Source organism: Mesoplodon mirus (genome assembly GCF_964341445.2).
Source record: "Mesoplodon mirus genome assembly, chromosome: 3".
Classification (NCBI taxonomy): Eukaryota; Metazoa; Chordata; class Mammalia; order Artiodactyla; family Ziphiidae; genus Mesoplodon; species Mesoplodon mirus.
The window spans coordinates 106,749,866-106,771,081 of NC_138978.1; the positions used below are offsets into that span (position 1 = coordinate 106,749,866).

Below are 21,216 nucleotides of genomic sequence, written 5' to 3' on the forward strand. Positions count from 1 at the left end.
ATGAAAAGGTGTGTACGTCAACTATACCTCAGTTTTTTAAAAAGCATAAAAAGGTGCTTATCATTAATCGTCTCTACAGTGAGATGTCATTCACACCCCCTAAAAGGGCTAAAGTCAAATACACTGACAATACCAAAGATCGGTGAGATTGTAGAGCAACTGGATCTTTTACTTGTTGGTGGAGATATAAAATTATGTGAACACTCTGGAGAAATGTTGGCAGTTACCTATGAGGTGTTATGTCAAGAGAAATGAAAACACATGTTCCCCAGAAGACTACCTGAATGATCATGACAGCCTTATTCATAATAGCTCCGACCTGGAAACATCCCAAATATTCATCAACAGGAGAATGGATAAACATTCTCCTGTTGTGGTATATTCATGCAATGAAATACTACTCATCAATAAAAAGAAGAAGCTGTTGATAACACTCAACAACATGGATGAGCCTCAGAAACATGTTGTATGAAAGAAGCCAGACACAAAAGAATGGATACTTAATTATCCATTATTTAAAGCCTAAAACCAGGAAAACTCATCTATGCTGATAGAAGTCAGAAAATGATGGGGGTGAAGGGGAGAATGGTGAATTGAAATAATTCTCTGGAATGATGGATATATTCTCCACCTTGTTTGGGGTGACGGTTATATAGGCACATGCAATTGCCAAAACTCATTTTTTATACTCGAACAAGCACTTAAATCAATATTTTAATCATTGAATGAGCACTTAAGATCTGTGCATTTTGTTGAATGTAAATTATATCTCGAAATAATTTTTTAAATGATTTTTTATACTTCCCTTGTCTATAAGGCTCTTCATAGTAAGTTTCTTATGGTGAAGTCACCCATTGTGAAGGTAAACTAGAATATGTAATACTATAGAATTGGACTTTTTAAAGATTGTGAATGTGGTATTAGTCTTCTCGGGCATGTCTCTTTTGCTAGGCTCCATTCCTTTTCCTCCCGACTAATTGTTTCAGTTCAATTCTCTGCCTTTTCCTGTTTCCCTTGTAGAATATTTATTTTCATAGCCTTAACTATCAATTTACTGTAGCTGGGCTCCTTATCTAAACCTCTAGTATTGTCCTCTGTTCTGAATGCTATTTCTGTATTTCGCATTACATTTGATTGCCCTACTAGCACTTCAGATAAACATATTTCAAACTGAATTTAGCATCTTTCCCCCATAGTCACCCCATTCCTCTTTCTGTCATAGGTACCACCCTCATAATCATCTGGGCCAAAATCCTTTGAGTCACTTTTGCTTCTTCCTCTCTGTTTGCTCTATTCCCTATATAGTTTCCAATCCCTGCTGCTCTTTCTTTTTTCTATATTTTGCCAATATATTATTATGAAAATTTTCCAACATAGAAAAACTGAAAGAATTTTTCAGTGAATACATGTATTATAATGAACATTTTGCTCCATTTGCTTTTTCACATAGCTACCTATGCCTCTATCTATTCATGCTTTTTTTTTTGTATCTTCCTCTCCCTTCCTCTGACTACTACATGCTTGGATTTTTCTTGGTCTTTTTTTCCTACAGTTCTCTTCCAGTATATCTTTTATGCCAGTGGTCTGTAAAATGGTGGTGTTCCAACTATCTGTTCAGGTACAGGAAGAAAATGTCAGAACTTTTCATAATATTTCTATTGGGAAAAAATAAATTAAGTTTCTCTACTATTTTTTTTTTTTTTTGCGGTACACGGGCCTCTCACTGTTGTGGCCTCTCCCGTTGTGGAGCACAGGCTCCGGACGCGCAGGCTCAGCGGCCATGGCTCATGGGCCCAGCCGCTCCGTGGCATGTGGGATCTTCCTGGACCAGGGCACGAACCCGCATCCCCTGTATTGGCATGTGGACTCTCAACCACTGCACCACCAGGGAAGCCCTCTACTATTTTATATACAGATTGGTAATGGCATTCTACCTCATTCTATATGTCAGATTATCATGTACACTCCCCAGAGTGTCTTGAGGGAAGAACATGGGTGACACCCTTGCTCTTGCCAAGAGCCCTGTAAAGTTTTGCAGTTACGTGTGCACAGTTAAGTGGATTTATAGACTATGTTACATGGTTTTTAATCCACACAAAATTAAAATGTGGCTTAAAAGGATTTCTACAAAGACACTGCTGATTGAAGATAATAATACAAATATGCAAGCCCAAGCTAACAGTGAGAAAATGGCAGAGCTGACACTTCTCATACACCTCATGTGAGCTTTTTAAAACCACATTGAGGTAAACTAGGGATAATTGCTTATTTAATCTTCATCTCCTTTTTATTTTTTATTTATTTATTTTGGCTATGCCCCACAGCATGTGGGATCTTAGTTCCCCAACTAGGAATGGAACCCGTGCCCACTGCATTGGAAGCATGGAGTCTTAATCACTGGCCCTCTAGGGAAGTCTCCCATCTCCTTTTTAAACTTCTATTTTGTGTATGCTTTATTATGTAAATACATGTTAGTATAGTAGTATGTATATGTTTATGAATATATATATATAAATCTCTTGGAAGTACATTGTCAGATTTTTTACTGATAAGACTATATGATCAAAAAACTTTAGCTACATTGTCAATTAATCTTTCTAAAATATAACTGCCTTCATACCTCTCCCTTGCTCAGGTTAATGGCCATTATAGTTAATGGCTCCCTACTGTCAGCAGAATAAAGTCGAGACTCCATGGGGAAGTATTGAAGATTTTTTGTAATTGAACTGTATTCTATATTTCTCTCTCAAAGTATTATCATGCCATAAGTATGACATATTTTTATCTTTGCCTTTGCCACAGGCCCATTTCTTCTGCCAGGAACCAGCCTTTTGCCCTGTGTCCACCTAGCTCGTACCTACTTATCCTTTTAAGCTCAGATGTAAAGTATAATTTTTTGTAGCCTCCTCTGTCATTCTCTTCCAGGTCAGGATTAGGTGTTCTCTCCTCTGTGTGCAACAGTACCACATGGATATTTCTATTGTAGCACTTACTACTACATTGCATTGTTACTAGGTGCCTACACTCTATAGGAGCAAGGATTTTGTCTTATCTATATATCCCTTCAGTAGAGACTTAAATATTTGGATGTAAGGAAGGAAGGAAGGAGGGAAAGAAGGAAAGAAGCTACTCTATGCTCCAGATTATTTTGGTCATCCTTCTTGAAAATAATATTTAATCTCTTTAAGGTTCTGAGGGAAGCAATAAATAACAATTTTGTCTTGGGACTTTCTTGGTGGTCCAGTGGTTAGGACTCCGTGCTTCCAATGCAGAGGGTGAGGGTTAAATCCCTGGTCAGGGAACTAGTATCCCACATGCCTCATGGCCAAAAAAAAAAAAGAATTCTGTCTTCATTCACTAGTGAGGAGTCAATAGAGAAATAAGACACAGGAAACAGAGGTGAGGTTAGAATACCATCTGCTGAGTGAACATAGCTTTAGCTCTGCACCTCTATTGGACTTACTAATATTTTACCCCTACAGGAGGCAGACTTAAGCACTCAATCTCTGGTCTCTGTGTTCAGCTGTTTGACCCCTCCCACAAGGCAGACATGGTGAAAAGACCAGATTACACCCTCTCTGCAGGCAGGCTAGCATCCAGAACAGCAAGAGAACCCAAGAGGCCCTGAGCCAAGCACGTAGAATTCATTCTGTAAAACCCACCCGTCAGATAAGACATTCTTTCTTCCTTGGAGAACAAAGTAAAGGGGCTCAGAGAAACTGGAAATGTTTCTCTGGATGAGTGTGTTCCACTAATGCTCTTTACATTATGGGTGACCATATGTCTTGGTTGGCCAAGGACTAATCCAGCTTATTCCTGCTGTCCCAGCATAATTAATAACAGTGTCCCCCTTTACTCTCAAAAGTGTAGACTACATTATATGGTCATCTTAATTATATCTTTCTTAAGATAGAGCAACCAAAATTGCACTCAGGATTTAAGGATGTTCAAAACATTTCAATCTAAGAGTTACTCTCCCACCCCCATTACTGGGTGTGCCTTTCTAACGTCACCTGTACTTCACTATGGGGACCCCAAAATTTGGAACCTTCAACCTATTTGTTTTATGCTCAGCCAACCTTTATCACTTTTGCTGTATATTTTGTCTCCTCCCTCAATAGGGGAGAAATAGCCCCACAATAGGCTATTTCCAGACTAGACTGTATCTGACTTACATTGGTAATTTCCACAACACTTTGCACAGAGTAGATGTTCAAAAGGGGATAGTAATAACAATATTTTAAATGTCAGTTTTTATAGTTTAAGATATTGTTTGCATTCTGCTGAACATTTAAGATCTTCTAGAAAAACCTCACAGTTTCTAAAACTTGCCCTTTTCTCCCCAGTCTTGTGATATTCAGAACCTGTGTTTTTATACCATATCTGATGGTTTAATCGATGTACATATTTATCTTCCACTTAAAATAATTGTTTTAGTTAAATTTAGTTAAATTGTTTTATCTTAAAAATTCAACATCAGGAATCCATTTTACTCTCAACCCACTCCTTTTCTCTTAAGATGAAAGAAAGATTAAATTTTTTACTAAAATGTATTGAACGTCAATATCGTTTTTAGAATTTAGAGAATGGTAAAAGGAAATCATCAACTGAATAGAGCTCCACAATGAGAAAACAATTGTAATTCATATATTTAAATAAGAAAAATCCTATTTGGAAAAGAGGAAAGATAAATTCATGGGCTTTAGAAACAATCAACTGCTTGATATGCCAGAAATAGTTTTGCCTTTTGAGTCAGCTTTTGGGGGGAATGCTTTAGCTTCTAACACAGAAAAATACGGTTAGATCTTTCCTATCTCAAAAGTAAATAAACACATTTTCTCTTGACCCTACCTCTCCTCCACAGTTCTCACTAGGTTTTTCACAACCAAGTTTCCAAAAAGAAGACAAAGAAAAAAAGAAAAGGCTCTCTTCTTAAGGGCTCCACCTTTTATTTTACTCTTTAATACTACAGTATGGTGAACTTTGCCCCTTACCTTTCTAGTTAAACTGGTTTTCTTAAGGTTACCAGTAACCTCCGGCCTGATTGCCAAACTCAGTGGACTCTTTTTAGCCCTTATCTTGAGTCCTTACAGCTTTATAAAGCATTTGTTAGCATTGACCATGCTCTCCTCTTCTGTCTTCTTTGACATCATTCCCCCTGACTATTCTCACTCTCTCTGCTCCTTAAATTGTAAATGCGCCTTTAGCTTCTATTCTCCATCTTTTTCTATTCACAATTTATCTAGGTAATCTTGTCCACTGCCATGGCTTTAACTACAATGTCTCCCAAATCCTTATCTTCCTACATTTCTCGTTTGAGAACCAGGTTCATATTTCCAAGAGATTGTTGGATATCTCTATAAGGATGTTGCATAGCCGCTCAAATGTAACACCTCCCAAACTGAGTTAAATATTCTCTATACCTGAGCTTCCTGCCATCACCAAATGACATTACATCCTCCCAGTTCCATGAGCGTTAAACTGGCTATCATCCTCAACTTTATCCTCACCGTATCTTCTTCATTGCAGTAAAGTACCAAGTTCTATCAATTCTGACTTTAAAAAACCTGCCATCTCTTAAGTGTCCAGTGGTGCTAGGCACTTTTCCCATATTATCTGTCTCCTAAATGCCTCTAAATCCAAATTAATAACTCTTTCCTCTTCCCACAGCTGTTTTCATCATTGGTATCCAGTAAATATTTGATAATATATCATCTTCATGCCTGAAGAGCCATTAACCTTGGGATCATCTTGGCTTCCTCCCCTCTCTTCCTCCTTCAGTCTTAGTGTTAAGTCATTGAGTTCTGTTGCTTTGACTTCCTTGTCTCTATTATCCATTCTTTCTCTGTATTCCCACTACCAGTGTCTTAGCTCCAACCTTCATAATTTCTTACCTAAGCTATTAATGACTTTCTTGTTTGTCTGCTTTTATTCTCACTCCACTCCATCTATTTCATTCTTTATTACTGCTGCCCATAATCTTTCCCAAATATAAATGTAATCATGTCTCAGTCCAGCTTAGTCAGTTTCATCATTATCAAAATAAAGACCAAACTTCTTAACCCGGCACTCCAGAAATGTGTTTTGGTGCTTGCTTATAAGACAAGCCCCCTTGCATACATCCTTCACTCTAGCCCTATCAAATTATTTGTAATTACTGAAAATTGCCTGCCATTCTTAATACCTCAGTGCTCTTTGATCTATGGAATGGCCTCCCTCTCCCCAGTCCCAACTCATCCTTTAAGACTGCTCAAACATCACCGTCTTTTAGAAGGCTTTTCTGATAGCTGCTTTACCAAGCAATTGGTGTCATTCCTCTGCTCTCCCCAAAAGCTTGCGTTTACCTTCATTATATCAATTTTCTCTTCTGTCTTCATTTTTAGACTATGAACTCTTTGATGTCAAGAACTATACTGTTTCTAATTTTTATTTTTGCATAAAGAAGGAGAGAGGAGGAGGAGAAGGAAGGGAGGGGAAAAAGGGAAGGAAAAGGGGAAGAAATTCAGTAAATGAATCAACCCACTAGATAGTGTATAAAATTGCTAGGTATTAGTCTTGCTTTTATTACCTTTATTTAAGTGGGCAAGTAATAACCACTTCTTTATCTGCATGAATCTGCCCTGCAAAAACCTAGCTAAAGGGCTATACTTTATCTGTTAGTTGCTAATTTCTTTAAGTACTAGCTAAAATGCCGACTCAACTTCCACGTCAACAATGAAATATATTTATTTTGCTGTTTTATTTTTATTAGGCATTAATACATCCTTATTAGTGAATTTTTCAGTTAGCAAATGGAAAGTTTCAACTATCTCTGTAGTTGCTTCAATTCTCCAAAATTCTCAAAGACAAAGCATAAATCCAGGGCTTCCCTGGTGGTGCAGTGGTTAAGAATCCACCTGCCAATGCAGGGGACACGGGTTCGAGCTCTGGTCCGGGAAGATCCCACATGCGACAGAGCAACTAAGCCCGTGCGCCACAACTACTGAGCCTGCGCTCTAGAGCCCGTGAGCCACAACTACTGAAGCCTGTGCACCTAGAGCCCATGCTCTGCAACAAGAGAAGCCACCACAATGAGAAGCCCGCGCACCGCAGCGAAGAGTAGCCCCCGCTCACCGCAACTAGAGAAAGCCCATGCGCAGCAACAGACCCAATGCAGCCAAAAATAAATAAATAAAAATAAATAAATAATTTTTTTTTTTTTTTTTTGCTGTACGCAGGCCTCTCACTGCCGTGGCCTCTCCCGTTGCGGAGCACAGGCTCCGGACACACAGGCTCCGCGGCCATGGCTTGCGGGCCCAGCCGCTCCGCGGCATGTGGGATCTTCCGGGATCGGGGCACGAACCCGTGTCCCCTGCATCGGCAGGCGGACTCTCAACCACTGCGCCACCAGGGAAGCCCTAAATAATTTTTTTAAAAAAAAAAGCATAAATCCAGTTGTGGTGCAGTTGCAGAAGTCATCCTTACACAGCACAACTGAGTTCCTATGTTATTTCAAGAAAATTTCTATTAAAGAAAAATAGCTCTCTCATGAAAGATCCTCAATGATAATGCTTTGGTAATATTATTATAGAGCATTTTTTTACAGATATAATCCAACAGATATAATCCATGTTATATGCATGTAACAGTTGCTTAGTGTCGACTTAAAGGAAAACATACATGAGAGTTATGAGTTTAAGTTTTGTTCAGGGTCTTACTGAGGCCCATAGCCCAGGAGACAGCAACTCAGGATCTCTGAGAACTGCTCCAAGAGGTAGGAGAGGAGCCAGGATATACATGAGTTTTTAGCTGGGAAATTCTTGCAGTCAAGCATACATCTTAGCAAAAGATGACCGCTAATCACAAAGAACAGACATCTCAAGCTAATGGTCTTAGTACTTTCTATATATGGGAAGATGCAAGGATCTGGGATCATTGAAATTCTTCCTGTGATATGCATCTAATTATCCAGGGGCCCCTTTGTCCAAAGCACAGCGTGCCTCATCCTGTTTTGTTTTATTTTCATCCTGAATTCCTTTCAGGATGAACTGTCCTGGGTGACTGCAGTGGGTTGCATCTTAACCCCTGAAGAACTGGATAATGAGAGATGCTCTTTGTCCTTTTTTTCTTCACATGGGTCATAAAATATTGTACCTACTTAATTGATTGTTTGCTTCCTAGCTGTGGAGGCTCAAAGTGAACTGAAGTGTATCCCAGTTCTTTTCAGTTGTTTTGATCTGTTTCATATAGTAGTTACTTTTCAACTATTCTCATCTTTTCCACCTCAGACATTTCAACCAGGTCCTTCAAAGGAAAACCACAAAAACTCACCAAGCTTCAAAACCACCAATTAATATATATACATAGGCAGAAAAAATATGCTGGAGAAAAGGGGTGGCGGTGATTCAGAGCCTTTCATCAGGAGGCTAGTCAATTATTCTCTCCTTTTGTTCTGAATGTGGAATAATACTGTTTATTAGAGCATAACAGTTTGTATTGTTTTATCAGGTTCATTATAATGGAATTTTTACTTACAAAGTCGATATACTACAGCTTAATGATATAAAATGAATAAGTACTTTGTTATTTTCTAAGCCTGTTTGCTGTCTAGCATATGTCATTTGTATGTGTGTGCACATGTGTACATGTTTTTCAGCATAGCAGAAAAAGAGTCTAAAATTGAAAATAAAAGGGTGGTCAGGGTGGTCATCATAGTGTACAACTATAGGTTTTTAAAAAATTCCTTCTTGGGCTTCCCTGGTGGCACAGTGGTTGAGAGTCCACCTGCCGATGCAGGGGACACGGGTTCTTGCCCCAGTCCGGGAAGATCCCACATGCCGCAGAGTGGCTGGGCCCGTGAGCCATGGCCGCTGAGCCTGCGCGTCCGGAGCCTGTGCTCTGCAACGGGAGAGGCCACAACAGTGAGAGGCTCGCGTACCGCAAAAAAAAATTCCTTCTTGCTGGGCTCCTATGCATAATTGATAGCAATAAAAACCACCTGGTAGGAACACTCCTGCCAACTTAATCCATGTCTGACTAATAAAATGATTCTTCAGCCTTACCTTGGAAAACAGAGTGAGAGGGAAAGGGGATTCTTTCTTGACAGGGCCAGTTTACGTTGCAAAGACCAGATTTTTTTTTAACTATCAGAAATTCAACTACTTTCAGTTTTTCTGGTTATATTTTATTGGTCAGTTTACTTGCAATAACACATAATAATCCTATGTAAGGTATTTCTTTGTAACCATACATAAATATAGATTCTATACAAGGCACTGTGTAGTTATATAAATTTTCCTTCAGATGCTTAGATCAAGCTCTTGCAAGGGACAGTAGGTATTTTCTTAGATTTTAAGCAAATCTAGATTGCCCACTTGAAATGGCAAAAATCCAAGGCTGGACTTTCCTGGGGGGAGAAGTGGGTCAGAATGTGATAACAGAAATAATTGACAAATATTTGTCTAATAGTGAAAAATTTAACATGCAGCTGCTGCTTGTATTGAACTACAGGGTGTGTCTCACGTCATTGTTATCAGGCTTTTTAAATGAAAGAAATATACCAGGTGATTTCTTAAATAATTAGCATTTTATGGCTTGTGATTTGAATAAACATCTTTTTTTTTTTTTTTTTTTTTTTTTTTTGCGGTACTCGGGCCGCTCACTGTTATGGCCTCTCCCGTTGTGGAGCACAGGCTCCGCGGCCATGGCTCACGGGCCCAGCTGCTCCACGGCATGTGGGATCTTCCCGGGCCAGGGCACGAACCCGTGTTCCCTGCATCGGCAGGCGGACTCTCAACCACTGCGCCACCAGGGAAGCCCCTCGAAAAAACACCTTTGAGTTTAATGTCATCTTTTCTTCTGTGCTTCTGATTACTTGCTGAGATACTCACTAGCTATTGAAGAAACCACTCAAACTGTGTTTATTGTTTGAAAGTGAGCCCTCAGCTTTCCGTCTGTCTCCCAGTTATTAGTGTAATGAAATAAAAGACACAAATTCATTCTGTAAATTCTTTTCTTGTTGGTTTTGAAACTGGCATTTCACTCAATTCTGTTTTTTTTTTTATTTGCAGAACTTCCTTATGGCTGGGAGAAAATTGAAGACCCTCAGTATGGGACCTACTATGTTGAGTAAGTTTGTTACCTCAGTTAATGTTCTCCCAAATGTTTTCCTTTCATTACACAACTTTAGGGAGTGAATGAAATACTTTATGCTTCTGCAATCCAGCTTTCAGGTTTTGCCACTAGGGGAATGAGAAGGTAGGGACAGTGGGCATTTACTTCACTGACTAGGCTCCCTAGAAGTTGGCTTTGAAGTAAGTATAGAGAGACAGGGGGAAGTTGCCCAGATGAGTAATGGCTAGAGATGTTATCAGTACTACTGAGGCCTCTAAAGAGAGAAGTAGTAGATAGAAGACTGAAATAAGGTGAACTATTAAGGTCACTTTCAACACTATACTTGCATGGTTCTGAAAGCAATGAAAGGACTTTAAGGGCATGGTATCATAATGATCCAAACCTTTGAAGAATATAATTAAAACTGTTCTCTCTTTCAAGGAGTTAATTAAGGAAAACTTAGTATTCTTTTTGGGGGTGAAAGTTGCTTCTCACACAGCTGTTTTGGCTAAATTTAACATAAATCTGTGTTGGAATAGAGGATCAAACACCTGCCTATGTTAGCCAGAGAAATTAGGATAACATCAACATCTAATTTTTCTTTCCCTTTTCTTCACTTATCTAATTGCTACATTATTATGATCATTGGGATTGCTTTCTCTCCAGATGGTATAGATAGAATTTTGACCTGAGGCGTCTAGTACCAGGCAAATAATTGCATCAGAGAGGTTACTACTTACCTGGGAACTAGGAGTCTGCACCAACTGCCAAGGTAGTAAAGGCAAAATACTATTACCTGGAAAAATAGCAAACATGAGAATCTTCTAGTTTTATGATTGCTAATTAACTTTTCATCACTTGTTGGCACAAACCAGTGCCACTTCCCTAATGCAAGTAGCTCTGAGTCCTGTTATAATGCTAGTCTTTATCCTAGTGTGTCGGTTGTTACTTGAGTCACTGTGGTTAGAGGGATTTTTGGAATGATTTCTTAAAATCTAACTTGTACCCTAAGAAAATGAGTCATTTTGACCCTTGGATATGTAACTTAACAGTGTCAATATTTTGGTTCCATTGAATGGTTATGTTAATTTTATTTCCATTGTGTTATTTCATATCTTTCTAATACTGTGATGTGAAAGGTTCACAGCAGTTCTTTTGTTACTTTTTTTCTAAAGCATATTTAATTAGAAGAAAAAAACCAACCATTTTTCTAGTCAAAGAAATATTTGAAGGCTGGCTGAAAAGGAATTATGAGATTTTTTTCCCCCTAAGAGTTAGTCTACTTAAATTGGGCTTCAGTTAGTTATTATTTGCCATTAACACTACTGAACATTTCTGAGATAATAATTCTCATTCTCTTAGTATCCATTCCAAGTGAGTTTGAGTACACGGTCAAGAGGTGAAAGACATTTGCCTGTTATAAAATCTTGGGCTAAATGATCGGGTTCTCCTTAAGCAAGGATATACTAATATTGAAGCAACTTTAGGGCAAATCCTGAAGTGACCTGCTCTCAGCTGTCATGGAGGTATGTGAAATAGCCTGATTAGAAGCAACAGCAGTGGCAGCAATGTGATTTTGTATGATTGCTCCCAGATGAGCTCATTTTACAGGAGGGTAATTTATTAGATTAAGAAAGAGCAGGCTGTACTCAAGATGCACATTAGTATGGAATCAGCTGAGCTCTGGAGTGTGGCTTGATTCCCAGATTAGTTAGGCTTTGAATCTCGACTATAGTAATCTGCAGTGAGTTTACTGATGGAGATAAAAAGCTGTTAACTTGAATGGCTACTCTTTGGCTCTCTTAGTTTGTCAAACCAGATGGCACAATGATTGCTCTTGGCAGGAGCCTTATAGTAGTAACACCAACTGCAATGGCAGGGTTTTTTTTTGGTAAGTATTTATTTTAGAAGATGAGATTCTGAAATGGATTAATTTATTTTTGAAAATAAAATTGTTCCCAAAACTTAATGGCAGGCCTTACATAAGAATGCTTATATATTTAGAAATGTTGTCTTAACGTATTGCTTTAACTGCCTTGATGCAGTCAGGTGACAAAGTCAAAATATGTCTGCTTTTAATATCTTAACCCTTCGTGAAGGATAATGATTTTGTTTGTTGAGGTGAATTCTTAAAATTCTTATATGCAAAATTTTAATACAGGTGAAATTTCAAATTATTTATTATATATTTAATTAAGCTTGTTTGCTACCCTTGTTTAATTTTTCTGATAATCTGTCATATTCTCCTCTCTTACTTCCCATAGCTGGTTTTATAGAAGACAAAATTTGTTATCTTAATAATATTATGGGTATAAGTAACTAAATGAAAAGGAGAGTGTTTTTACTGTTTTGTTTTTTGGATGACATTTTAATCTAGATAGTCTAAGGTTACAGATGCAATTACTCCCTTCACTAAAATCTTACATTATTTGTCAAAGAATTTTCAGGAAAGGGATTACTCATTCGCATACTTCTACTCTCTTCTCCCACACATAACAAAGAGTATACTACTACTTTTTTTTTTTTTACAACTTTATTGGAGTATAATTGCTTCACAATGGTGTATTAGTTTCTGCTTTATAACAAAGTGAATCAGTTATACATATACATCTGTTCCCATATCCCTTCCCTCTTGGGTCTCCCTCCCACCCTCCCTATCCCACCCCTCCAGTCGGTCACAAAGCACCGAGCTGATCTCCCTGTGCTATGCGGCTGCTTCCCACTAGCTATCTACCTTACGTTTGGTAGTATATATATGTCCATGCCTCTCTCTCGCTATACTACTACTTTTTATGTTCTAATACTTGGATGGCAAAGTTAGTCATTCTAGCTGATGACATTAAAGTGAGCCAGGATTCTTTCCAAACAGGCTTATTCTTTTCTAAGTGTCAGTTTCTAGTTTTATTTTTTTCAAGACTATGTAAATTATCAGTACCTAACAGATAACTTTTAAAATGGTACCTAACTTAACACCAAAGTCTTCATTTTCACAGAGGGGTAAACAGTAATTCAGTTGATAAGGTACCCTCATAGTAAGAAGCAGAAGCATACCTGAGTTTTTGTGAAATCAGAACCCAAGGGGTGTCAAGTAGAACTTGCCATATTTAGAGCTCTGAAACTAAATACGTACATCTGTTGCAGGGTTAATAATGCACTAGAAGCCTAAAAGGCATAGAGAAGCATACTCAGAAGCTAGCATACCTTGCTGTAGGGTGGTTTTTTGTCCCTGCTGCCCCCTCCTCCATCACCATTAATGTTCACAAATGGTAAAGAAAATATCCAAGTCATGTGACTATTTACATATAGATTTTGTAATAGCCTATCTAAAGACAATCATAATCTGAAATTCTCATGATTTGTTGTTTAATTGTTGGTATTTACTAATGTCACTTCTCGTTAAAATGGATTCTACTAGAAAGTGCATTTCATTTGGCTAAAACATATTTGTACTATAGAAGTACTAGAATATAATTCCCCCTTGCTTCTGTATTAGACCTATTTGCAGTCTTAAACATCTTTTGTACAATAGTTGCATTCTTAACCAAGTTACACTTAACTGACTTGCCAGAATAACCTATGCTCAGTTCCCTCTGTAAAGAGGGTAAGAGTATGCTCTTACCCTTAGTATATTGAATACTTTCGGCTAATGGCCTACCTCTAGTCTCCCCATGCTTTTCTGCTTTCCCCCACAGACTTGTATGCTTTCAGGGGTCAGTTGTGATTGCTCCTAAATCATAAAAAGCAGTTAAACTTTTGTTATAATTATGTAACTAATTATTATATAATTTTGAAGAAATTTAACTGTGATACAGTTTGATAAAAGCAAGTCACTTGCTTAGTTGCTGCTAAATTGATGTGGGTGAGTCAGTTGGAAAACTAATAGTAAAATTCTAGAAGGCTTCTACACTCAGATTTCTTCAAATGTGTCTTTACAGCTGCTTCACTTTAGAGAACCTTAAAACCCTCCTACCATTAACTGCCTTTAAAAAAAATTAACTGATTAATTACCAACAGTTCTGAGTGTATCATATAGGAGGGCTTCTACTGTAGTTTTGAAAACTGTTATTAGCTATATTAGAAACGTTTATAAAGAAGTTGTAGTGAATACTTCAGCAGCTTTGACTTCTAGGCATCTTCTGCGGGCCCTTCTTTAGTTGCCAGAAGGCTCTTCCTCTGTGACCTGTCAGCATATCTGGGTTCCATAGCGTAAAGGGTACATATTTATCCCTTAACCTATGATAGTCTATTTAAAAATATGTAATTCTTTCATATTAAACTGAAATGCATATTTTTCTACATTTTACAGTCACCTTAACCAGAAAACCCAGTTTGAAAATCCAGTGGAGGAAGCCAAAAGGAAAAAGCAGTTAGGACAGGCTGATATTGGGTCTTCAAAACCAGGTAGAACTTTTTTACCTCTATCTTCTCTTCTAAGAATAACTTGTGAAACGTATATGCTGAAATAATAAAAGTGAGTTTGAACTTTTTACTGTCGGGGCTTTGAAATTCAACAGAGAATGTCTAATTTCTTTCACTGTAAAGGTATGAATAATCTTAATAAAACATCTGGACAGTTTGAGAATACTGAGACTTTTCTCATGCTACTTATATAGAAAGTATGAAATTGTTGGCAGAAGGGACTGAATAGCTTTGTTATGGGTGCAAGGTTTTAATTTGAAGATTGGATTGTTTCCTAGTGTTTAAGGCCAAGCCAGTATTAGATCTCTAATTCATTATGAGCTTCTCTCAAGTTAATTGCTTAGATCTAACGTCAGTAACCATTCAGGATTCTTCATTAACTGATATGAACAAATACTAAGTAAATCCGCTGTATTATTGCCTACATCATTGATTCTCAAGTGGGATGGTAGGGTATTAGTAATATCAGGATCATTTGGGGAACATTTTAAAAATATATAGGTCCTGAGATTTTGATGAGCCTAGACATGTGTATTTTGAAAAAGATGCCCAGAAATTTCTTACGTCCAACTTATCCCTCCTCATCTTCTCCCCTTTCTCTCTCTGTCATTTATAAGGTCTATATGGTCATATCATAATAATCTATTAGATTCTTCACTTCTGTTGCCAGTGAGAGAAACAGTTTTTTCTTATAACTACTCTTCCAAAACACAGTCTCTTCCCTTAAGATTTGCATTTGATTTAACAAATATTTTTAGTTTAACAAATATTTTGGAACACCTACTATATGCCCAGTGCTTTGCTAGGTACATGGTATTAAAAAATGATTAAGAGTCAGATAGGTCTTGCCCTCAAGAGTTCACAGTCTAAAATAGGAAACTAACAGTTACACTGTATGGTGATAGGTGTCATCTGTATTAGTAGTTGAATGAGCAGAGGGCGGAGCAGGTTTGAATCCCAGCTGTGTAACCTTGGTTGAGTTTTTAAATTCTTTGTTTTCTCATCTACAAAACAGGAGTAATAGTAGTACCTACCTCTTAAGGTGGTTCTGAGTATGCAAATTAATACATGTAAAGTGCTTACAATACATGTAAAGTGCTTGCAAATACATGTCTGGCACACGGTGACCAATAAACAATAGCTTTCATTGCTATTAATAGAGATGTACAAGGTACAGTGGTGGCATAAAGGAGGGAGTGCACAACTTTGCTTTGGTGGAGGAAATCAAGGGGGCAGGGGAACCTTCAGACAGAGGACATATGTGAACTGGGTCTTGAAGTGCCAGGAAAAGTTAAGTCAGGCAGATCAAAATTTTAGAGGAGCAACAAGGCATACCAGCTAGAAGGAACCGAATATATAAAATCATAGAAGCATGAAATGGTGGTCCAGGGGTCAGAGAACAGATACAAATGGCCAGCGCATAGGGTATTTTAGGGTAGTAAAGAAATGAGGTTGTAAGGATAGGTAGCCATGAGAAGAAACGAGTTTCATAGAGAAGCTGAGCATTTGTGTCACATGGTGCTGAAAAGTCAAGAAAGATGAAAATTGAAAAGTGTTTTACATTGGACTTAAAAATGTGGAGGTCATTTGTCACTCTAGCAAGAGCAAGGGGAGAGTGAACTAAAACTGCAGTAGAATAAAGAGGAAATGGGAGGTGTAGAAGTGAAGACAGTGGGTTTAGCCAACTATTTTGCTAGCTTTGAGTGTGAAAGGGGTAGCCAGAGGACATTAACTGCAGAGGAACATGAGTCCCCATTTTACACATAAACAGACTTCAGGAAAGATTAAGCCTCTTGCTTAGAATCACAGTGAGTGATCTGGAGTGAAGTCTGGATTTGAACCTAGTTTTACTGACTTTAAATTCAGAGTTATTTGTATTATACCATGTAGTTCCTGAATGCCCATGTCTTCCATGGCCCATAGCAAAGATTTTCTCTCCTTTACTAAGCTCTAAGCTCCTCGAGGGCAGGACCCATGTGTTTTATTACTTTAGATAACCAGGCACTCTCCTATGAGAGAGTAATGACTCAGCCTCTGTCTTTCAGGAGCCCACAAGTTAGCCAGGGAAACAGACACATAATTTTAGTATAGTATGATATTAACAGATATAAACAGTAGTGTAGGAACAAAGGAGAGAGAAATTAAATCTCACTGCAAGAGGAAAGGAAAGACTTCCTAGAAGTGATGGAAGTTATGCTAGTCCTTGAAGAATAATGGTTACCATTTATTGAGATAGAGTCTAGTGCTAAATTGTATGCTTTATATTACATCATCTCATTTAAGTCTCAAAATATTGCTGCAAGGTTGTTAATATTATTTTCCCCGTCCAGATGCCTTGATGGCATCAAGTTACAATTGTCTGATGCTTCCATCCCAGGGATATACTTGCCACAGGGACAGAAGTACTCAAGTTTGTGAGCCTCCTTCCTTAGGCAGCCGCTATGGGTTTGTGTTTATCTACATTTATTGAGCACTTACTGTTTGTCAAACACTGTTTCTTATGCTTTCTGTGCATTACCTAGTTTAATCCCTGTAACAACCCCATGAATTAGGTACTGTTACACCCCCTTTTATAGATGAGGCAACTGAGACTTAAAAAGATTAAATTATATTCCAGGATTACTCAACTAAATCACAAAGCTTGGTTTTAAAATCAGGATTGTTAAAAAAAAAAAATCAGGATTGTTAGACTCAATGATAGTTTCTTTGTGCCTTTCTTATTCTTACTTTTCTATATCTAAATTCTGATAAGACCTACTTCTGACCAATTTCTAATTGGCTTTGGCTGTTTTATTACTACTTTCCCAAATTAGGTGTTAACCAAAACTTTCCCTCCCACTTTAATGGTTGCACATCTTGGAGCTCATATATTATATGCTGATTTTCTGTTGTAGCCCTCAGATGCCAGTCTTATTCTGATATTCACGGGGACTAGAGCATGGGATAGCTGACCAGAAATATTTCAGTATTTGACATAAAAATGAGAAAGGTACATTTCATCAAAGATATTTTCCTCAAGTACCTGTACACAGTACTTACATGATCTTATCTACGATCTGATAGGCAACACTAGGGGGCAGTCATAATCAGCTTACATTAACTAAATAGGCTTTGAGCATGTCAAATAATTTCTTTGAGTAATATTTTGTTCAGAGATGAGTTGCTAGTTTGAATGTCAGAGGCTCATCAAGAGCCAGCAATGCACTGAGGTATTGCCGCAAGTAGCCTGAATGGCCAAACTCAGAGGCGTCACAAAATAGTGTTTACTGTGGTGAATACACTCCTGTGTGGAGTCTAGTCCTCTCCTTTGAGAGGCCCAAAATAGCCGATTTTTATTTTTTTAATGTCAAGTGCTTGTGTTTGTAAGAGATTAGCAAATCTTGGAAGAACATAATGAATAAAGTACACCCACTCCTATCCCAAACCTGCCTTTGTCAGTATTTGCGGGGCAGCCCTACCTCTTGCAGGAGCCATATGCATACTGCACAATCTATACAACCATACAGAGCGGCCCCAAGAATTGTTCTTTTCTAATTGCCAATAAGTTTAATGCATGCCTCTTAGAACACTTTACTAAGAGGATCAGCAGCAGATACACACAGATTAACTCTGGGCTTGATATTAGTGCTAAGTGTGGTCTAAATATGAAACAAGTCACCCTTGTTAATTTGAGTCATTAGGGAAATGAGCATCAAAACCACAGTGTAAGACCATTCCACGCCTACTAGAATGGCTATAACCAAAAAAGCAGACGGTAACAAGTGTTGGAAAGGATGTGGAGAAGTTGGAACCCTCCTACATTGATGGTGGAAATGTAAAATGGTACAGCCACTTTGGAAAAGTTTGGCAGTCCTTCAGAATGTTAAACATAGTTATGATATGTTTATGGTAACTGCTGCATTTCCATTCCCAGTATGTAACTAAGAGGAATGAAAATATTTGCCCACACAAAGCCTTGTACATGAGTGTTCATAGCAACATTATTTATAATATCCAAAAAGTATAAACAATCCAAATATCCATCAACTGATACATGGATAAATAAAATGTGATATATCTGCACAGTGGAATATTATTTGGCAATAAAAAGGAATAAAGTACTAACACATGCTACAACACAGATGAACCTCAAAAAAATTATGCTAAGTGAAATAAAGCATTCAAAAGACCACATATTATATGATTCCATTTATATTAAAAGTCCAGATTGGGCAAATCTATAGACAGAAAGTAGACTAGTGGTTGCCTAAGACTAGGATGTGAGGGCAGGTTGGGGAGAAATGGGGAGTGACTGCTAACGGACACAGATTTCTTTGGTGTGTGTGTTTGGAGGGAGAGAAAAATGTGCTAAAATTAGACTGTGGTGATGGTTGCACGTCATTGACTTGTATAATTCTGTCATTATTGGATTATATCTCAATAAAGCTGTTAAAAAAGAGATTTGTGAGAAAAGTTTAAACCGTATTTTAAAAAGATAACTTAAACAATGCCTTATAAATTATGAATCTGTACAATTTGATCCCCACGGTTTTCATAAGTGCCCTAATGGCAGCCGGTGGAAGAGAGGATCGAGAGTTTCTGAGGAAGAGAAGAGAGGTATTACTTGCAAATATAGATCACTTTTAGTTCTAGGATCATCTGGGGAAACCTCTTAAAATAGGCTTTTCAGAGGAGCTGTGCTTTTTGTCTTCCTAAAGTTTCCACTAAATATGAGTAAAAGGGAAAGACGCATGGAGCTATATACTGATAGTGCAGGGATTTGCTCCTCTCATCAGATATAGATTAAAGGCTGCAGAAAGCCTGAGTCATAAACTATAAAAAGTTCTCGATGTATTCTCTTTTATGAGTTTGTGACAGTTGCCTTCATCTTCCTAGTATAGTGTTTTCTTCATAGACCTCAGTAGCTGCTTATTCAAATGAAATATACATCTGAATGAGTGCTGAAGGCTTTCAGGAATTTAATAATAAAGTTTACCCTTCAGGAGTGTCATTTTGACTTCTAAATAAAGGACTCTTTGGTATAAGAAAAAGTAAATACAAACAAGGCAGTGAGGAGGGGATAGAGTAGATGTTTTTACCTTTCAAATGACATAGAAGAGTCCTATAAAAGATAAATGATTCATTAGCTAAGTTTTTTTTTCAGTGATTTAGTTTATGAATTTAAATTCCAACTGTTCAATAACGTTAGATTCTCTCTTATTTTTTTCCTGTTATGGTTTGTTATATTTACGTTATATAGACTATCTTGGAGATTAGCTTCAAGGGCTATATTCATTGTAATTATTCTTGTTTCTCATTTTTACACAGATATGGAAAAATCACACTTTACTCGAGATCCATCCCAGCTTAAAGGCATCCTTGTTCGAGCATCATTGAAAAAAAGCACAATGGGATTTGGTTTTACCATTATTGGTGGAGATAGGCCTGATGAGTTCTTACAAGTGAAAAATGTGCTGAAAGATGGTCCTGCAGCTCAGGATGGGAAAATTGCACCAGGTAACAGATTTTTCAGAAATACTTAAAGAGGGACTTCCCTGGCTCTCCAGTGGTTAAGACTCCACGCTTCCACACGGGTTCGATCCCTGGTTGGGGAACTAAGATCCTGCGCATGCCGTGAGGCGTGACCAAAAAAAAAAAAAATACTTAAAGAGTTATGATACTAGGGCTCCCCTGGTGGCGCAGTGGTTGAGAGTCCGCCTGCCGATGCAGGGGACACGGGTTCGTGCCCCGGTCTGGGAAGATACCACATGCCGCGGAGTGGCTGGGCCCGGCCCGTGAGCCATGGTCGCTGAGCCTGCGCGTTCGGAGCCTGTGCTCCGCAACGGGAGAGGCCACAACAGTGAGAGGCCCGCGTACTGAAAAAAAAAAAAAAAAAAAAAGTTATGATACTATAACAAAAATTATAGTGAAAAAGTTATATATATATTTATGTAACGTATATAACAAATATTATATAGTAGCTATGTAAGTATATATAAAACTTCTGTGTATATATATATATTTATATAAATAGAGAGAGAACTAAATTATACAACTGAAGAGGGAGATTCCTGTATTAAAATAGTTTATCTTCTAAACTAAGTGCATGCTAGTTTTGAAGGAGGGTCATTTTTACAAATAAGTGGAAACTTAGTCAAAACAGTAAATTTATTAATTTTTTGAATAGTTTGCATATTTTGAGATAACTCTTTGGCTGTACTAAGCTAAAGATTTATTAACCATCTCAGAAAACTATTTGATAGTTTGATTTTCTCTGATTATGTTGGGTACTTTTGGAGTTATTTAACATTAACCTGTAATCTTTTTTGAAAAATGATTCATTGTGATGTTTATAATGATACTGAACAAATTGTTATATCCCACAGCTTTTTTCCAAGTTGGGTTTTTTTTTTTTGCTTCCTTAGTAGCTGTTAGTAAAATTAAACTGCTATGTTAAGAATTATAGACAATAATATTACTATTTTTACAGAGCTGTATAAATTTGTCTTTTACGTAGTTTTCCCAACATCTTTACTTAGTGATTCTTAGATATTTTTATACGGCTGACAGTGTTTATGGCTGAGTGGGTTAGAGGAAGTTTAAGACTAGTTACTGATTATGCGGAAGGATTAAGTACTTTTTTCCAGAAAGATTTTAGTAGTCCACTGAGGTTGCTTCTTACACAGTTTGCTAGACTTTTCTAATCCTCTGTTATTTCACATACTT

At 37.6% G+C, this 21,216-nt stretch overlaps 1 protein-coding gene across 3 annotated transcripts in view; it reads left to right on the forward strand.

The window, feature by feature from the left end:
• The window catches only part of MAGI3 (membrane associated guanylate kinase, WW and PDZ domain containing 3), a 279,275-nt gene that overhangs the window by 208,465 nt on the left and 49,594 nt on the right, over positions 1–21,216 (forward strand). For all 3 annotated transcript variants that reach the window (XM_082613413.1, XM_082613414.1, XM_082613415.1), the window contains exons 7-9: positions 10,050–10,107; positions 14,399–14,493; positions 19,819–20,007. In XM_082613413.1, the coding sequence (XP_082469539.1) occupies positions 10,050–10,107; positions 14,399–14,493; positions 19,819–20,007 (342 nt within the window). The remainder of the gene's footprint in view (positions 1–10,049; positions 10,108–14,398; positions 14,494–19,818; positions 20,008–21,216) is intronic.